The sequence below is a fragment of the Takifugu flavidus genome, chromosome 16 (genome assembly GCF_003711565.1).
Source record: "Takifugu flavidus isolate HTHZ2018 chromosome 16, ASM371156v2, whole genome shotgun sequence".
NCBI lineage: Eukaryota > Metazoa > Chordata > Actinopteri > Tetraodontiformes > Tetraodontidae > Takifugu > Takifugu flavidus.
This window is the reverse complement of record NC_079535.1, coordinates 9,563,239-9,582,235: the sequence shown is the minus strand read 5'-3', so window position 1 is coordinate 9,582,235 and position 18,997 is coordinate 9,563,239. Positions and strand designations below refer to the sequence as shown.

General features: G+C 48.0%; 2 protein-coding genes across 19 annotated transcripts in view; one reads left to right on the top strand and one right to left on the bottom strand.

Annotated features, from left to right (window-relative positions):
- LOC130539988 (formin-1-like) overlaps positions 1 to 367 on the bottom strand; it is a 32,442-nt gene extending 32,075 nt beyond the window's left edge. The window contains exon 1 of the mRNA XM_057058793.1: positions 215 to 367. The gene's annotated coding sequence lies outside the window, so the exon portion shown is untranslated. The remainder of the gene's footprint in view (positions 1 to 214) is intronic.
- Positions 368 to 1,884: 1,517 nt separating this feature from the next.
- LOC130540053 (ryanodine receptor 3-like) overlaps positions 1,885 to 18,997 on the top strand; it is a 65,648-nt gene continuing 48,535 nt past the window's right edge. For 10 of the 18 annotated variants that reach the window (XM_057058926.1, XM_057058920.1, XM_057058914.1 and 7 more), the window contains exons 1-3: positions 1,886 to 2,254; positions 14,050 to 14,169; positions 16,806 to 16,910. In XM_057058926.1, coding sequence (XP_056914906.1) covers positions 2,207 to 2,254; positions 14,050 to 14,169; positions 16,806 to 16,910 — 273 coding nt within the window. In that variant the 5' untranslated portion in view covers positions 1,886 to 2,206. Of the gene's footprint in view, positions 2,255 to 14,049; positions 14,170 to 16,805; positions 16,911 to 18,997 lie in introns of all 18 variants that reach the window. The other 8 variants (XM_057058925.1, XM_057058924.1, XM_057058928.1 and 5 more) reach the window with 3 other exon arrangements.

The following is an 18,997-nucleotide window of genomic DNA, read 5'->3' as shown; positions in this document are numbered from 1 at the left end:
GACTAGTTTGGAGGGGTTACTGGGGTCTCTCCCGCCACGCAATCGCTGGATATTCAGCTTTAACTTCTTTAAAATGAAAAGTTAGTGCGATAAGATCGATATTTGCCTCGTGTCCGTTTTACTTTAAGGCTTAGATGTTGAATCAGGAGGCGACAGCAGCGAAACCCACCTGCAGCAGGCGAAAGTGCAAAGGCAGAAGATCAACATCACTTACCCGATTCGGCAGGATGGTGAATGTTCCTCCACATCTCTGTCCTGCAGCCTGCTCGCAGCTCGCCGCTGCTTCGCTGCGCTTCTCCTCTGTGATTGACAGCAGGGTTGGACCAATAGACGAGCCCAGCGTCCGCAGGCTGCCCTGTCATTGGTCCCTTTGCTCTCATCCCCGTCGGGGCGTGAGTCGGTGCGGCTGCAGCCCGCAGGTGGGCCATGTGACGGCTCTGAGAGCTGAGGATACAAGCATTTTACATGATATTTACATATCATCCAGGATACGACATCTGAACAGTGTTTTTAAATACCAAAAAGCCCTGGGAGTCATCCAGGCGTAATATGCACGTCATTATGTAGGAATAACAACTAAACACAAAACAGTGTTTAGTCATTAATGATTGTGTGGGATTTATACATTTGAGATTAAAGTTCCAACACGATTAGATTAATGTTATATTAATAGATAAAAACAGACCAGTAAAAAGTACCCCGGAAGTTCCATATTGTGCTAGTTGGTGCTCAACAGTGACCCCTACTGCCCAAAATATAAAACCACAACTCAATTAAAAGATTGGTTTTATACTTTTCAAATAAATGTATTTGTTTGCCTAAAACATCCATTGATGGGGTTAATCATTAACAAATTATGTGATGATTTTAAGGGGAAAATACGTAGATATTATATTTTTAATAGCATACAAAAAATGTCAGTCACCTTTAAATGACTGTTTTTATTTTGAAAATGAGCACAACATAATAATCTGTCAAGATATAATCGAAACACGAACACAGAAGTCGAAAGGACGCAGGTCCTTGTGATAAATCGACATTATTGACACTAGAGGGAGTCCTTGTACCATCAGATTAGTCAACATGCCTTTCTTTCTTTTTTCCCTTTTGAAACTTGGTCTTTTTTAGGTCGTTTTAGGCAACATCACACTAAACACTTCACACACAACACCGAGTTGTTGCTCTTGCACTGATTTCATTAAAATTGAAAACGAATGCAATGTGTTGATAACGAAGTATTTTACGCGAAGCCCGATTTTTAGACGTTATTCTTGTACGAAGGGAGTGTTTAAGACATTTAGACACCACGATCAAACCAGTTAATTGCAGAGTTACTACCCCTTTCACACATTTTTTATTAACGCATCAAACTGTTGAATATTTATTGAATAAAAGGTGCTCCAACCTTCGCCAACATTTAATTTCACTGCCTTGGAATTTGAACGTTATTAGCAGAGACGTCTACTAATAACGATGATTGTGGGTGGTGGTTCATTAAGCGTGATCATTAAGTGTAACACAGTTAGATCGTTATCCTTCTCATTTTCTCAGCTGTTCTGCCAAATAACGACCGATAATGACAGACTCGGAAAGACGCCGATCCGGGTGCGGGTGCGAGGAGCTGACCGTGGTTCTGATCTGGCAGCGGGGGCAATTACCGCCCTCGCTCCGCGTCGCGTGGCAGCGTCTCGCGCGTTCCTCCCTTCCGCGTGCGGGTAAAGGGCGGGAAAACCAAGCGTTTAAAGGCGTTCGAACGCTCGCGCGGCTCTAATTGATAAAGTCCGCCTGTGACGTAGACGATAAAGACCCCCCACCCCCCCTCCATCCGCCGCCGCGTGTTCGGCAACAGCGCGCGGCTGTCGCCACGCTTCCACTTCCGCACCGTCCTCAGTTGCTCCAGCCCGCCAGTGGCACGCGCACCTCCTCCGGGGCGGCAAGCGGGGATTGGGAACGGCGGCTCGAGTGACACATGCTGCGGTAGTCTCTCTCTCTCCCTCCCTCTCTCTCTCTCTCCATCCCTCTCTCTCCCTCCATCTCTCTCTCTCTCTCCCTCTCTACATCCCTCTCTCTCCCTCCATCTCTCTCTCTCTCCCTCTCTCTCTCCCTCTCTCTCCCCTCGCCGCCGCGTAGCCGTGGATTAGCTGTATGCTAATATCGAGCGTGGAGCGGAGCCAGCGGAGGCTGCTGAACGGGCTCCTGTGCAGCCATGGCTGAAGCTGGAGAAGGAGAGGATGAAATTCAGTTCCTCAGGACCGTAAGTACCCGGGCGGCCGCGGAATACATGTGCGGCTCTTTGTTTTGCATGTGTGCAGGACTCGCGACTGAGACTTGGCCTGCCTCGGAGAGGGGATCCGTCCCCTCCCGCCGGTGGTCACCCTTCCTGCGGGGGTCTCGGAGGCGGCGGCAGCGCTCCATTGTTTTGCGCATCGCTCGTTGACAGCTGTTGTCGGTCCAGAAGTTGACGCGTCGCGTCAAACTTGAGCGCGACGCGTTTCTGACAGCGACCCAACAGACTTAAAAAGGCTCTTCTGGTCACGTCACTTGGGTGCGATTGCGGGTTTGAAACTGTGCGCTCCCGGCGGTCCCCCCCCCCCCCCCCCATGGGTCCCGAGAAGCAGCAAAGGTCTGCGCAATGTAGCGGGCTCAGCGTCTCTGAATCCGTGGACATCAAACCAGTGAGTGTCCACGCAAAGAGGGTACGAGCCCACCTCCTCTTTCATGAATATTTAGATTTTGCACTAGTGTGTTTATTTAAAGCTGAAAATGAGTGTTTTTAGAAACAAATGGCACCGTTTTGATCCAACAGTGGACGGAGATTCATGAGATTCATGTTCTGGTAAAATCCACTGAGAGCAGGAGGAGGTTTTATTAGAATTATCGTCCCCTCGGTGCTGAGCTGGACACAGTTTGGAACATCCTGATGAAATAACGGTGTAATTATCTGAACGGAGACTGGAGATGTAACTGCTGTGGAAAATGCCCCTTCCACCCCCCTCATCCACGCCATAACCTTTTAACCACAGCTGATAGAGGTCACCGCATCAGCATGGCTGCCAGTCCACAAAACGGCTGACATTTCACCCCCCCACCCCCACTCCTCTTTGGGTTTCCAACGTAAATGCCACCGTCTCAGGGACGACCTCCGCGATGTTCGCTGGCCGTTGCTCCCGTTTGTTGTGGTTCCTGCATTCCATCAAACCCGCAACTGTTGTCGTTCGTTCCGAGGAAGGCGGCCAACAGGTTATGGCAAAACAGCTGTAGATATGGGTTCTTCTCCCAGCTCCTGGCTGCTACTCTGAATTAAAGAGACAGAGTCCAGCAGCTTGTTGCGTCCCTCCACATGGGGGAAACAGCTGACAGGCTGGATGGGATGGGCGGACTGTGAGCGTGTGTGTGTGTGTGTGTGTGTGTGATGAATTCAGATGTGATGCTGTTGCTGTGTGGTGCAGTCGGGCAGACCAGACATACCACAGCAGAGCACACAGCAGAAATTATTCATCCGTCCGAGCAGGCGCCGAACAACAGCATGGACAGACGTCTGGAAACCCCCCCCTGCCGCGCTAAATGCCCACATATGGCCCCTAACCCCCCCCCTCAAAAACGCGCCGTCTCTGCTCGCCCCCCTGGCCGCGGGCACCGCCGCAGATTTTTGTGCTGCCTTTTCCAAACGTTCCTTGTTATTGGCATCAAGGCGCTTGATGAAGCAGTTCACAAATTTAGAGTAATTTCCCTGGAGTGGTGGTGGAAATGACCCCTGCTGGGGCCGCTGCCCATAAAAACCCAGCCCGGTTGGAGGAGCGGAGCGGCGCCGGAGGAGAGGCTGGGAGCGAGGGTGTCTCAGCCGTGGGCAATTTGATGTTACGGGCCAGAAAAATCTGCCCTGAAACCGCAGTTTCACCTCTGGGAGTGAAGAGTCATCATGTTCTCCTTTGGTGTCACAGGTTGGAAAAATGGATGCGTCCCAACGTGCGGCGGCGTTAGCAGCACAGCAGCGTGAATCCAGCTCCTAGCTCAGATGGCCCATTATGTAAGAGCAGTTTGCTAAATGAAATGCTTGTCTTGTCTGCGTTGTGTCAGTGGAGCTGATGAGAGAAGGCAGAACTCCTGCAAACTCTCGCCGCCGTCGTTTCATTATTCTGAACAAAAGCCGCGCATGCTAGCCGTCTTTGCCGCGTGGATCCCTGCTAGGTCGCGTATCGGTTTCTGGCGATCTTATTAGCAGCCTGAGTGGGAGGAATGACTTTGAAAAGGCCAGACCGGGGCTTTGACTAATGCGGCGTGGCAGCGCTCGGCTTGTTTATGCGAAGGAGCCCATCTCGCTCTGCGTCCGGGCGGCAAACAGGCGCAGCGGGAGAAGCCTAACGAGCAAATGGAGGGGAAAAAAAATTAATCGGGCAATGCAAGTTAGGGAAAAAAAATGGTAAAAGTTTGTTTTGCGTCGCCGGCGCGACGAGAAGAGACGACGTTCGTGGGCTTCCGGGCTCTGGGCTCCAGTCTGGACTGTTGAAGATGGTTCCTAGCTGCCGCTGACCTTAAATCACACACATCAAAAGCGATTTTCCAGTTAGTCGTTCGTACATAATCTCTCACACGTCCCTGATAGCTCCATATTTGTCTCCCGCTGCCCTCACTTACCCCGTTCATAATTATTCCCAGGATTAGCATGAAATTATTCCCACCGATGGGAATTAAGTCCCGCTGGAGAAGAGCTTTAAAGTTCTTACGACGAGTTTGGCTGTCATTTCACACCCGAAGTCGAAAAATCTGAAGTAATAGGCGATTTCTTTTCTTTCTTTTTTTTTCGGATGCAATGACGTTTCACGGAACAGATGAACTTCAACGTGACTTCGAAGCAGATGTTTCACACGTCCCAGATGTTCCCGCTACTGGGGTTGAACCTCCAGGGTCGACGTCAGCTTTAATTGAGTCGTTGGCGTTCGCTGTTCCATCCTAGACAGCTCGGCCTCAAACTCAAAACGATGCCTTTTTATTTTTAGGATCTCGACGTTTTCGTGACTCAGAAGGGCGTTTCTCTGCGCCCCCTGATGAAGATGGACAGTTGGGATAAGGCTGTGCTGGGGGCGGGGGTGAAGCCGGCCTGCCCAGAGACAACCTCTCGTGAAGCCGCTTTAATGAGCTATCGATCCTGCCGACAAATGAAGAAAATTCTCTCGGATTGATCTGCTGTTTTGGAGCATGAATCTTTAATAAGGATGCTTCCTCCTTAATAAGACCGTGTCCTCTTTGTTTGTGGGTTTTTTGACCTCCAACATGTCTTCCTCTTAAAAGGTCCAGCTCTGGGACCGGGCGAGTCTGCCTGTTGCGGAGCGTGTGATCGATCTTGGGGCTAGGGGCGCGGCGGCGTGACGTCAGCACCGTGGTCCGCCTCATTCACAACGTTCAGTGAATAATTACGTGAAGACGCGTGAGCGTGTTTTGGTGTGGCCGGCGTCTAAATGAAGGTTTAATTATTAAAGGATCAGCGTCCTCTCTGCGTAGTATAAATACTGCATGTTACACTTCTCCTCTGCGGTAATTGCCTCTGGGAGAGGACTTTTTTACTAACTGAGAATAGCTTTTGTATACAATTAGAACCTGAATTCAATCAATAATCAGATTTACCGCAGCGATAACAAAGAATTAGCATCACACTTTACCTCTGGCTGCCTATAATCGGCCTGTACAAATCCACCCTTGGAGCTTTTGGTAGATTTTATCGATTCAAATCAAAGCGGCGGCGTCGCGACACGTGCGAAAGAGCTTTTGTGGCAGCTGGGACCAACCCAGACCCGTATCCAGGGCAGCCCCTCCCCACATGGCACACTTGACTTCGTCGGGGACAAAAGGATATTTTATGTTGCTTGTGGTTACCTGGAAGTTCTTTTGTGCCTCTAATAACCACGGCTAACTGCGTTGGACCAACAACAATGCAGGCCAATTACCAACCACTGTTAGAACACAGTCCCATTCGTATGGCAGCGTGATCGGGCGCCGTGTGGTGATTATTAGTGCAGTAATTAAGAGGTATCGTGCAGTAGATCTGAGCCGTCACTATGGTTCAGCTGTCACCATCTTGTTTATTTTTAATCAACATCAAATTTAAAAAATTCCCAATCTTTAGAGGCTTTTGCACTTCACTCTTCCATGTGGGCGGAGTCTTTATAACGAGGCGGCCCAAAGCGCTCGCGATGCTGTTAGCATGTAAACACAATTGGTTTTGTAATTGGTGATATTTTTGACCCTTTGTCTAGTTTCCAACAAGTTTGTGGCCAAGTCGAGGTGACTGGAAGTCCTTTCTTTTAAAATAAACACTTCCAGTTCTTCCTGCTTGTTCCGATATGTTCCTTGATTGTCCGATAATCGTCTTTAAGTTGTCGTGATATATCCGCTGGTGCCTCTGAGCGGCCGTTGGAGACTTCCAGGTAAACCTCATTTCAGTTCTAACCTCGTAGCTCCATCATCTCCCACCAAGCAAGGGGATGTCCTTGCTTGAAGCGGTGAACATTTATTTTGGAAAAGTAAGAAATATGCACCGTCACTGTTGCGGGGCTTTAAAAATGGCGAGTGTCAAGTTGCTCTTGCAAGTCATCAGTGACGTCAGTCCCGTGGCCAATCAGAGCCCCACTAGGCCCACATGAACCTAATAGCACCTAGAACCCCAGCTAAGTAAGTACGTTTACCTAGCGCGGTAAAAGCCTCTAACCGTACCGTGTCAGGTCGAGTCGCCCTTATGAGGTACTCGTATAAAAGAGGCATTTGTGTCAGAAAATCCCGTTTAGTGTTGATACGTGTGCACGTGTCTGTAAATAATAAGCCCGCTATAAAATGGCTGCTTTTGGGATATACAACGCTGCATCGTTCTCCTTAAAAATGTCACCGCTGTCATCGAACCCCCCCAACAAACAAACGAATCGGACCCGGGATTCAACATCACAGCCTTCCAGCAATGAGATCTGCGGCTCATTTAAGCACCACGCTGATGACATTTGATAGAAAAAAAAATCATTAAAACTTACTTTTGGCTGTTGTTTGTGAGCAGCTCTGCTACATAAAGCTTCTCTGGAATCTGCTGTAATTATATCCAATGTGCTGCCTCCTCTCTCTGCCCCTAATAGGCCATTTGGAAGAGTGTTTACTGCGGCACTCTGCCGCCGTCAAGCCGCACTTTCGCAACAAAGTCGAGCATCTTTCTTTCCGTCTTAAAGGACCGCGACAATTTTATGGAAAAGGAAGAAAGCAATCACTTTGCTCTGGACAAGGTTTGGGAATCCTGCTGACTCTGAACTAAGTTGCGTAATTGAGCGATTTGCCGGATTTGCGCCGCAGCGGGGAAGAAAAAATCCGGAGATGTCGCCCCGCCTCGAGGCAGATGGCAAAAGCCTCTTTTACGTCTGATATCGACAGCGTTTCCCACCTCGTTAAAGATTCATTCCTCTTTAACAGCCCGCGCATGGCGGCAGATGAGGCGACGTCGGCCCCTTTACTGAGCCCCGTTGCTGCAGAGTCAACGGCGTGTGTTAGCAACACAGTCCCCGCTGCCATCAACAAGGGATACATCAGGGATACGTACTCAGCCCGACAGTTTCTAGAACATTGCCGGAGCTTTTCCCAGCAAACCTCAGCATTGTTCCGGGGGATTCTTCTTCTATCCTTTGTTTCCCACCCAGCCGTTTCAACCACCAGCAGCGTTTTGAGAGCGCAGAAGCATTGATGTGGCAATGAGGTTGACAAGCTAACGCTTCAAATGCACCTCGCCACGCTCCTAACGGCCCCTCCTTGAAACACGTGCTCAGTCAGAGCCCGCAGGGCTCAGAGTCGATGCAGTAAAAGTTCTTCGGTGACAGGCGGGTCGTCTCACACCGAGCCCGAATGAGGTGAGATGTCTCTTCTGTCTTTGCAACAGCTTCGTCAAGGTGACGCGGTGCCTCTTTTTCTTCCACCTGGGCACCATCAGCAGTCCCTGAGCGAATAGAGTCTGACGCGGCGGCGTTTCGGCTGCAATTTAGTCTGACTTCACTTCTGCTCCAGCGGCTCCATTCACAACATGTGGATGAGCATGTATCTGAGTCAGGTCAGGCCTGTGAGGACCGTGGGTATTTTTATCTCACTGAAACTGATGCTGGGATCACCTTTGTTGAAGAAAGAAATAAGTGTTGACACGGGCTGCCAGGTGGACATTAAATAGGCTTCTCATGCTATAAAATGTAATAATCTCACTAAAAAACAATCAAATTCGGCTTCTGCATTAAATATCCTCAATATACCCGTGCTCATGTTTGATTGGGTGTTTTCTAAAGGCATCCTTTGATGGTAAACATATGCAGGTAATCCTTAATAGGCAGTTGTACCTTAGCTTCCACAAATAGTCACATATTACAAATGATAAAAGCTCTTTTCATTGAGGTTTAATACACTTTAATAAACACGGGTGAACTTAGATATTTCTGTCTAGTGCCTTTCTTTGAAGCAACAGTAACTGGTGCTGCAGGACAGAAAAACAGTTCTCAGCTCCTCTTGTTTTAATTTGGACAATGCTAAAGCTAAATGCTGAAGCTAAGCTAACCACACAGGTGGTGCAAAATAAAAATGTGTGACCTGCTGATGTGGAAAGCACACTAGTTTTCCTCTTTGAGTCACTTTTCCTGGTGCACCCTGAAGAAAACGTTCATGCGTTACCACTTAGTTAGCATGTGTTAGCACTGGCCACCCTTCAAAGCTCCACGGAAGCTTTCTCTCCAAAACTAAAACACATTGCTTATCAGGAAGCGGCTTACTTCTGTGTCTATGCGCTGTCACTAAAGGTCTGTATTCCCCTGGTGGAAGAGGCTACTCTTTGGGGAGGAAGCAGAGGGAGCTGGATCGTTTAATCTGTTTGTTCCCCCGTGCAGTCTTTGGTTTTACTGTCGCTGTTGTCCTGGTGTTGTCATGTAGACGGGGGGGAAAATGCAACCCTGCATCTTTCAGAGACGTTCAACCTGCCCACAAATCACAAAGGGTCCCCAGTAGCTTCCCCACAGCAAGTTTTTTTTTTTTTTAAATTTCCATCCGGTACAGTCGAGGCTGAAAGCAAAGAAGTGATGAAAACGCTTAGTTAGACTTTCACATTAAAGTCAGGGAGGAGGAACGGTGCAGTGAAACACTTTACTGCCTCCTCCCTCGGTTCCCTCGGTGCTGAACCGTGGAGACCACGTTAATGTCTTCAGACCTGCAGAGGGGGAGGGGCTTTTATCTGCCCTCAGGGTTGACTTAGGAGCACTTCTTTTATGAACTTTATCCTGAAGTGACTTCCTGTTTTCACTGAACTCATCTGCGTTCTCTGACACGTCCCGTGTCACTAGAGAGGCGACCGTTTCCCCCCTTCAGTTGAGACGGTTCGCTTTAGCCTATATAGTCCCAGCTGCAAACGTTCCACCAGCTCTGGTCTGTAGTTTAACTCTGGGTAATTCTACAAACCTCCAAACATCTGGACTCATAATTTACCCCTATGGCACCGTTTTCTGATGCTATACGTAGCAACTTTTCTCACTTTTAGGCAATCTAGACCATTCATTTTGCAAAGCTTAACCCTAACCAAGCTAATTATTTATTAAAATACTCATGATGTGGCCGACAGGACACCACGGCTCCTCTTGCTCTGCCTACCCGGGCCTGGTCTCGACCCGGATCCCCTCGGGGGGGAGACTGCAACCTTCCCTTGTAAACTCTTTCACCTGTTTTTAACCTATTTTAATTGATCTTATCCTTTTTACTATCCAATATTTTAATAATAAGAATTGTTTTAGAACTCCTTTTTAACCCCTCCTCGCAGAGGTGTTGTCACTGCTTTTTATTTTTCATCAATTGGCCTTCTAATCTTTCATTGGTTTCAAAATAAACCTATTAAAAGTTATTATTGAGCCTTGGTGGGGGTCTGCAATTATTTTGCCAGATTAATATGAAATTTTATTGTGAACTTTTATCAGCTGAATTTACTGTCCCTTCGCCGTTGCTGTCATCAAAGAGGTTCAAATTAAGTGTTCCCTCTTATTTATTAGGAATTCTCTCTGGATTTCAGTCCAGATCCAGAGCAGACGGAGCCGAAACGAGGATGTTGGTTTCAATGGTTTCAACAATGGAGCCGCACGTGTTTGTGCTGGTGACTGACTGCCAACAACACCAGTAAATAACCCCAACAAGCCTCTGAAAGGAGGATAAAATGTCTGCGGAAGTTGAGTTTTTATTTACGACGCCACCCTGACCTGGAGGTTTTAATGGTGTGTGTTTGTGTGTGTGTGTGTGTGTGTGTGTGTGTGTGTGTGAGAGAGAGAGAGATGAGCAGTAGCACTCCCATCTATACAGCAAAACTGAGTCATGGGGGGGGCAGCATTTTTCTTTCTTCATGTCAGTGACACATCGCAGGACAGGAGAGCGCTGGGAGCTCCAGACGGATTTCTGAGCAGCGTCACCACAGCGATGGCAGCCGGAGAATCAATGACTGGCCAATGAACACAGCAGTTATTTATATTGAGTTCCTGATGGATCTGGAATTGAGAGTACTTTTATTCATTTTTCCAGAATGAGCTAATTGAAACGGCTCCAGTTTTGTATTTGTGGAGAACATTAATCGAGCTAGAAGATCCCGCGAGGAGTGAGACATCATGTGGTTTCACCATATCTGGAAATATTTCACGTTGTAACACGGTAGCGATGCGTTCAAGTCCAGTTTGACGTTTGGCCTGAGCAAAAATGCTGCTCAGCCGCGCAGCACTTTTGTCCCGCAGAGGCGAAACGCCATGTGAACGCGTCCAGGACGAAGCCTCTCTGGTGATGGAGACTTATTACCCATTTACACAGCAGACCGCTGTTACATGGGGACACAGGCGAGTGGAGACAAGCACTGCAGAGCACGTGCGCGTGCGCCACTCAGCCCTCGATTCACCAGCTCCTCTGGCACAGATTCAATTAAAAAAAAAAAGTTTGAGCGAATTTGACCTCAGAGGAAGTTGCTGCAGCTGCAAAAGTGTGTCCGGGTTCCACGGCGACGGCCCTCACACCTCCTGCTGCCTCTGTCGCGCACGTGTCAGCCGTCTCCGTCGCAGGAAAACGGAAAGTCGGAGCGACATTAATAAAAACGTCACGTTGTCATGTTGCCGCTCCCGCGCTCCTTATAACACTGGTGTTTTCCACGTGGAGATCCCAGAAGAACGGAGACGTGCGACATAGCCTCGAGCACGGCTGAGAGGATTCTGCAACCTGTGGCGAGGCGGGAGGACGTGCTGCCATGGAAACCGACGCTGACCCGCACGAAAACTCATCAGGTGCATCTTATTGAGGCTGCAGGAAAGAGAGAGAGGCTGTAATCACCGTAACCTCGTCAATAGCGATCATTTATTTAGAGGTGTGTAAGTGCAGTGCAGGCGTGCTGCGGCTGCAGCGCCGGGGCTCTGACATGCTCCCGTATACATTTCACTGCATCGATTGGCTCCTCGCCGCCTGGTCAGAGGAGACCTCTGGTATGTCAACCTGTCACTAAGCAAAAATCTCCACCAATGTCTTCATCCGCCGCGCCCGTCTGGGGGACGCGATTGGCTGAACCCTCGGCAGAGCGCGTTGAATTCGCCTCGGCGCGCCTCTCCGAGGAGCTTTAAGCCGCTGTTGTGCGGAGACACACGTCTGCGCACATTTAGGCCAGCGCGCATGCACGAACCCACAGAGGAGACAGCCGTGTGGATTTACACGGAACAAAGGAGCCGATCGAGAGGATGTGGGAGACGGAGAATTAGGAGAGAGTGAAATTGAATCTCAAGGTGCCCTTGGAGAATCAACGCACGTCTCACATTGGAGGCTTGAATGAACGACGGTTTCCTTTAATCTACACAGATCTCACGTTAAACAGGGACCTCACACGTGGTTGGTGCCATTCGCAGAGCTCCCTTTCTGTAATAAATAGCTTTTTTAAAATCTGGAACAGATCTGCTGGATGAATACGTGGCTTTTTCTTCATCACACTGGGGTTTTTGGGCAAATTTAAAGCTGCATGTGACTTCAATCATGGTTTACTACCAGGATCGGTGGCCGCTGTGGCCGCTGGTTGAGGCGATCTTGATAATAAAACAGGAGGTTGTACAGCTGTCAGTGTTATATATGTGTGTGATTAGCCAAAGCGATAGCGCCACGCAGGCTTTATTGCTGTAGTTATGTGGTGTGTGTACAGGTCTGTGGCATTTAGGGGCCTCGCACAGATGTGCAGTAATGTTACAGCCTGCAATGGTGAAGCTGTGACAGTTAAATATTTGTTCAAACAGGCTGTTTGAAATGAGAATAGCAGTTATAAGTAGGTGAATGTTCATCGATGGGACTCATATGCAGTAGGTGCGTCCTAATGAGGTACAGAGCTGCTTTAATTTCCTAGCAGGTGTCATATTTTAATACGTATTTGATTAACCCGCTGATGTAAATCAAAGCGCTCTAATGCTATTTTAATTTGTGCGCAGAGTAAAACGCAATCAGTCACTTTCTTGGAATACATGAAGGGTGACCTGGAAGAAAGAGACGGACAGATGGAAAGACAAATTCTTCAGTTGATTCTACCTGAGGGCGTGCGTGCGTGCGCGTGCACCTTGGCGGTGAGGACCTGTGAGGAATCGATGCTGTCCTGACACGGCCCCGTTCAAGCCTCAGCCGTTCCCTTAAAAAGGAAACGATCACATGTTGATTAAACGAATTTAATTCTCGTCCTGATTTTCATATTGATTCGCCCGCATCACCCTCAATTAGGACAATCTGCAAATATAATTCAATACCACATTATTAACGGGCGTATTATGTATCGCTGCGTGTGACAGCCCTGGATATGATCCCGTCTCTTTATTAAAGTTAATAATCTGTTGATATTAGAATCTTCTGCTGCACATGAGTATCAACCAGGGAAGGAAAAGAAATGCCGAGCGTGCACTTTTCAGACCCCGAGGCCCTCTTCTCATTGATTTCCATGCAGTGTAAAACATCTGTACGAAACCCCACAGACACACACACACACACACGGCGACACGCAGGGGCCGTCGCCTCTTCACCACCTCATTATTCTGCAGTGTAACAGAGAATTTTCTCTGTATCACTGCCACCGCTGCAGTTGCATCGCCCTCCCCACAGATGCCCGTAACAGCATATTTTTGCTTACCCTGCTATCGTGAACGGTAAACAATATCCCATTCTGCATTGGGGGGGGGGGGCAATATAAACACAATCAGCTTATTTGCACAGCAGCAACATTATCAGATGTTTGTTCTCAGCCGAGGACAATAGAAATGCGTTTGGGGTAATTGCCTCCTACCTGCTCTCATAATTGCTTCAAGTAGCAACTCCGCGAAGGAAGACTGGGTGTAAAATACTCAACTTTAGCTTCAATACCTGCCAGAGGCCATAAAAACACCCTTTGGTGTCAGTGGCAAAAAATAAACGGCTTTTATCCCCAAGTCCTGCTGATTTGAGTCCGTGACCTGGGCCGTTCCTGCTGATCGCTGGCGATCAATACCAGGACTTTACACAGCACGTTGCTCCTCTGATGTCTGCGAAACGGCCAAATCCGTGTGTGTCAGATCAGAAAGACGCACTAAATATCAGATATCTCGAGGGAGGTTGCATATTAATGTGGAAAAACACTGTTTGGACCCAAATTGAATAACCAGATACAAATGTTCAATGGCGTGTTGGTGGAGCTGTAATCCAGAATGATGGGCTGGTCTTTAATCTGCACCATGACTGAGGATCTACCCAGAGTTAGCGTCTTGTTCAGAAGACCCATATCCAAATTGAAACTGCTGTTGACTATTTTATCAAGGGGGGTGGACCTTAAAGAGCATCAAAATGGATTTTTCACCTTGATTTTCAAACACAATCCTCAGCCGGGTTGAGGTGGGTTGTGTTCTGCACAGTAGATATTGTGAGTTTTGTGGTCACATCTGTATCTGTTTTTGCTTTACTGGACCAGAGTGGTGACGCACGTCTGGCTGAACGCACACGGACATGCTCCCACGTGCGTGCGGACTGAAGTTTGTTTTGTTCCGACAGGATGATGAAGTGGTGCTCCAGTGTGTGGCCTGTATCCAGAAGGAGAATCGCAAGTTCTGCCTGGCTGCCGAGGGGCTGGGCAACCGCCTGTGCTACCTGGAGCCCACGTCTGAGGCCAAGGTAGGCAAAATAACCCCGAATGTCCCCCACACGTGCTTCTGAGGCAGGATCCAGCTCAGTTATGAGCTGTGGAAGCGAGTGCATTCAGCACTTTTGAAAGAAGTGAGTCGGATGAAAGGATGCATTCACTGTGCTGAGAACTCCATGGAAACCAGACATCCAATTCATTCGCGTCGAGGTCTGGTAAAAGTGAAATCAGGCCGAGATGCACAAAAAAGCAGCTCAGTGTGCTGTCAGAGCCGCATAAAGACCCGCCGAGCTCTCTTGATGAGCTTTCCTTCCGAGCGTTGGCCGCGGCGACGGCACGCGGGCCCAATCACCAGATGACGACTCCCTGAAATTACGCCCCTGGATGCTTTTGATGGATTGTTTCATAAACAGCGGCGCCATTAGCTCTGAATTCCCCACTGCTTTTTATCAGCTGAGCAGCACGGCTGTTTTTACAGTGTTAATTACTGCAGATCGGGTCAATTGGATTTGTAATCAGCGGGTGGGATCTTTCAAAGGCATCCCGGCATCACCCTCTCAGCTCCAAATATTGAAGAAAAAATTTTGCAACGGCAAGATTACGTCTCTTTTCTGCAGCCCAATATGCTCTCCTGCATATACGGTTCTCAGACAATGGATGGTGGGCCTAATGGGCTTTTGCCGCACTAATTGGCTTTTAATCATAATAGCTCCTATTGTTTAAGATTATTTTTTTTCTCAAGAAAGAAAGCATAATGGGAAGAGAATAACATTTGGAAGCTGAAAGAAGGGGAAGATATGGCAACGTCTTCGGCCTCCAGAGCTGGAATATCGGCGTGATTATTTGCCGTAGGGGGAAGGGGGAGGAGTTATTGCGCAGAAGGAGGAAGGGCTTTCACCCCGCGCTGGATGGTAATTACACCCGACAGGTGTGATGGATGCTCTCCCAGCCCCTCCGTTTGTCTTCATTGCCTGCCACCACTATGAAAAGGCATCGCCCCACCTCTGGGACCAGCGAAGAAGAGACATAAGATGCCACTTCACAGTTGGGCCTGGGTGACCGAAAAACAATGCCTGCTTCCCTTCGGCGCGCCGCTCTAATAATGGCTGGCAGACGAAGGAGGACAGGCTGCGAACGATTTCAAATGTGCCGAGCTTAAACGGCCACAGTCAGACCTTTAGAAGCTACTCGATTGTGATGTATGACCAGCAACTCCGGCCTGTAAGGGACTCAGAGTGATGACCATTGGAGGGCAGACATCCATGCACATACCTGTTCTATGCACGATGTGGGAAACATATGATTCTAGCCATGTGCAATCATTTGCTTACACTCTTAACGGGCAGGAAACACGCAGGAAGTGGTCTACGCAAACTGTGTATGTGCAAAAAGGATTTGCTTTTTTCCCCCTCTAAAGCCTTTAAGAGCAGCGAGAACAAAGCGGCGAAACTGTGAGCCAGGAAACAAACATAAAGAAAAAAAGAGTCTATCATGAAAGAGCTGCTGTGTGGATGCGCGCCTGCGAGGCAAATGTTAGAAATGATTTGATCTCGTATCACAAAACTATCGACTTGCTGATTCAACAGATGCTTTGTGTGTATTTCTGCTCTACGACACATAATCAAAAGTATTATTTTACATAATTCATATGTCCGTCCACGTGTGTCCTTTTAGATTTAATGAAATTACGCCATGTTGCTACATTTAAGAGCAGCAAACTTATGTACATCTCCCATAAGCGAAGATCTTATGAAAGAACACAAGTTATTGTCTTTAATATGCTGATGACACACAGATTTACATCAGTGTTTCCCCAGTAAACTATAATTAATGAGTGGGCCTGGAAGGTAATTGTCTCCAAGCTGGGTCTCTATAGTGGCCTCAGTCAAGCATTCAGCCCACATCTGCTCTGTGTCCCCAAAACCAGAACTCTACAGGAAAGAAGAGGCTTTTCATCTCCGTCTTGACTTTGATATCACAAACACCTTTCTGGTTATTTTTGTCTTTCTTGGTGCTGAATCTCTCCTTTCTTCCTGTAATTGGGTTGTGCAAAGTTTGTGTGAATGAACCAGTTATAGTCGGGATCCTTTGAAGGAGGCCAGGGTGGGTGTTGAGGTTACTATCATTTATCTTCAGACCTCGCCCTGCTTTCCCACCATTCTGTCAGCCAACAGGCCCCATTGGCACCTGTAGCATTGTCCTCCTTTGAGAACCTATTTAGCATCTTTTTCGCGCCTGAGGCCTGGGTGATATATGCGTGTGTGTGTGTGTGTGTGTGTGTGTCCATCATCCTCATCTAAAAAAGGACAGTGGTGCTGGTGATGGGCTGTCACTTCTGTGGAACAGCTAATATTTTCCTTTACTGGCAAATTACGGAGATGTTTTCCTTTAAGCTCAGCTGAAAAAAAAAATCCATTAAACTCGATTGTGAACTTGATGACCTGCCTGTAGGCATGTCAAACTCAGTCCTCGAGGGCCACGATCTTGCTGGGTTTTCTAACCCACTGAATGCATTTTCAGCCTGGTCGGACAGAAAACCCGGCAGGATCGTGGCCCTCGAGGACTGAGTTTGACACATGTGATGTAACGCGAGGCTATTTCAGTGAGAGTGGGGGTGATCTGATATCAGCCGGGCTTTGAGGCGTGTTCCTGTTTGTTGTCGTTGCAGTATGTTCCTCCAGACCTGTGCATCTGCACCTTTGTGCTGGAGCAGTCCCTGTCGGTCCGGGCGCTGCAGGAGATGCTTGCCAACAGTGGACAAAACAGTGAGGGGGTGAGTGACGGTGAACACACACACACACACACACACACACACACACACACACACGGAAATAGGAGGCAGTTTTTCTCAAAGTCTCCTACAACCAAGAGAACTGCTGCTGGCATATTTGCGTGTGACAAATTTAAAGCCTTTCCAGGGGAGGGGGACATGTTCACGTCTTCATCGCCTTATCTGTCCTCTCAGACGCGCGTGCTCGTTACTCTCGCTGCTGCGAGAGACGTGTAATTTTCCTGTCTGTTTCGTCTACCCTCTCTGTTAATCCTACATCTCCCACATAAGACACGCCGCCCGGATCGATGGGTGCGTTCGCCACTCATCACCATTCCCTCCCAACCCGCCCAGTCCCAAGAACAGGACGCCAGCAGACGAGTCACATGACACGACTCACTCTCTCCACCAACCCCCCCCCCCCCCCCCCCCCTCCCCAGGCTTCTGTATCTGCAACAGCTGAATATTTGTCCTCGCATCCAAAATCAATAAAAATGCAAAGAGGATTCTGCACCGTGTATGATGGTATGGATTTTCTCTGCTGGATCCTGGCTGAGAGGATTGGGTGTGCGCTCCCAGCTGACGGAGACAAATAAAGTTCTGTATGGATTGACCAATAACACAACTCACTTCCTCTGCGGGAGAAGTGGCACAAACTCTGAATTAGAGTCAGATTAACACGAGTCGCGTCCTCATTTGGTTTCTACAGACGCATTGGAAATGCATCTTATTCTTCATTTCTTCTTTTACTCTTGCAATCTTTGCTGTTAAAACATGATTTTCACTCAATGTTGGCCAGTGTGGTCTGATGCCACATGTGTAATGTATTTATTTATTTTTTAAATAACCTGGGATAAGCCAAAAGAAAGCTTAATATATTTCTTTGTAATTCAGTTTGGGGAGATTGTTGCTGTATTTCTGCCTGTATTTTCTCAAACATCATGAACTCTGAGCAACATAGCACATTAGCTTTCTACTAAAGTTGCCAAAACTAAAGAAAATGTCAATAAAAGCACATCTCAAGCCATGTGATGACATGACCGTGCAGCACCCAACAGGCTTTTCAATGGCTGGCAATGGTTTGCTTTTGCTGTGTTTTAACTTCAGCTTTCTCTTAACTCGCATTTATCTGTTTTCGGTATCGACCACCCTACTCAATCATTCTCTGCCTACGCTGAAATGCCACTGGAGGAAGTGCCATTAAAGGCGAAACGGAGGTTGAATATGTCTGAGCGGCGCATCTGAAATCAATGCGTCTTTGAGCAGATGGGCTTATCAATGAACAGGCAGGCGTTGGAGCCGATGAGGGGCTGCTTTTGCGACGTAGGGAGGAACCGCGCATGCTGACAGCCTTCGTAAATGTCAGCCAGCTTTTAGCCGAGTTTCCAGTAACCCAGGGTGAGAACGCCAACTGCCTCGCTCACCTAAAAAGTGCCGACCCCATAAATGCAGGTCAGAAGGGTGAAAGACGTAATGAGTCTGTGGAGCTAAAGAGCATCTCCCCACATATTTGTGTTGCATTTCTTTTCCTCTGTAACACAATAACAGTCGGACTCCGGTATATCGCAGCATACCCTGATACTGGTCCACCTGGCACTAGATTCAGATGATCCTGTATTTTCCAGACTCTGATTTCAGCCAGCTCACAGTAACCAATACTGTATACTGTATATTGCTCATTTTCAGGCCTCTCGCTCTCTCAAAGCTTTTAGTATGGCTCCCATTAAAGCCCCTGTTGTATCTTGTTGAATATCCTGTTGATAAACAGCTTTTCAGCTTATGGCCGAAGCAGAATACGTCATCATTGATAATGCACCATATATTGCCTCTCCAATACTTTTTGATTTTTTTTTTTTTACATTATTTTCCCTTTAGATTTGATTTGTGTGTTGCTCCCTTGGTGTAGCTACGGGCCTCCTCATATCTCTATCCAGGTGTTAAGGTGTTTTTTTTTTTTTTACCCATCGACAGTAGAGCTGTCTATTTCATCTTTAAAGGTGTTTCGTATCCTTGCTGCAGTGTGTGCCCACGTTGATATAAGCTTCCGTTTTCCCCTCCCTCCACCTCCCTCCCTGCAGCGCCCAGTTGTG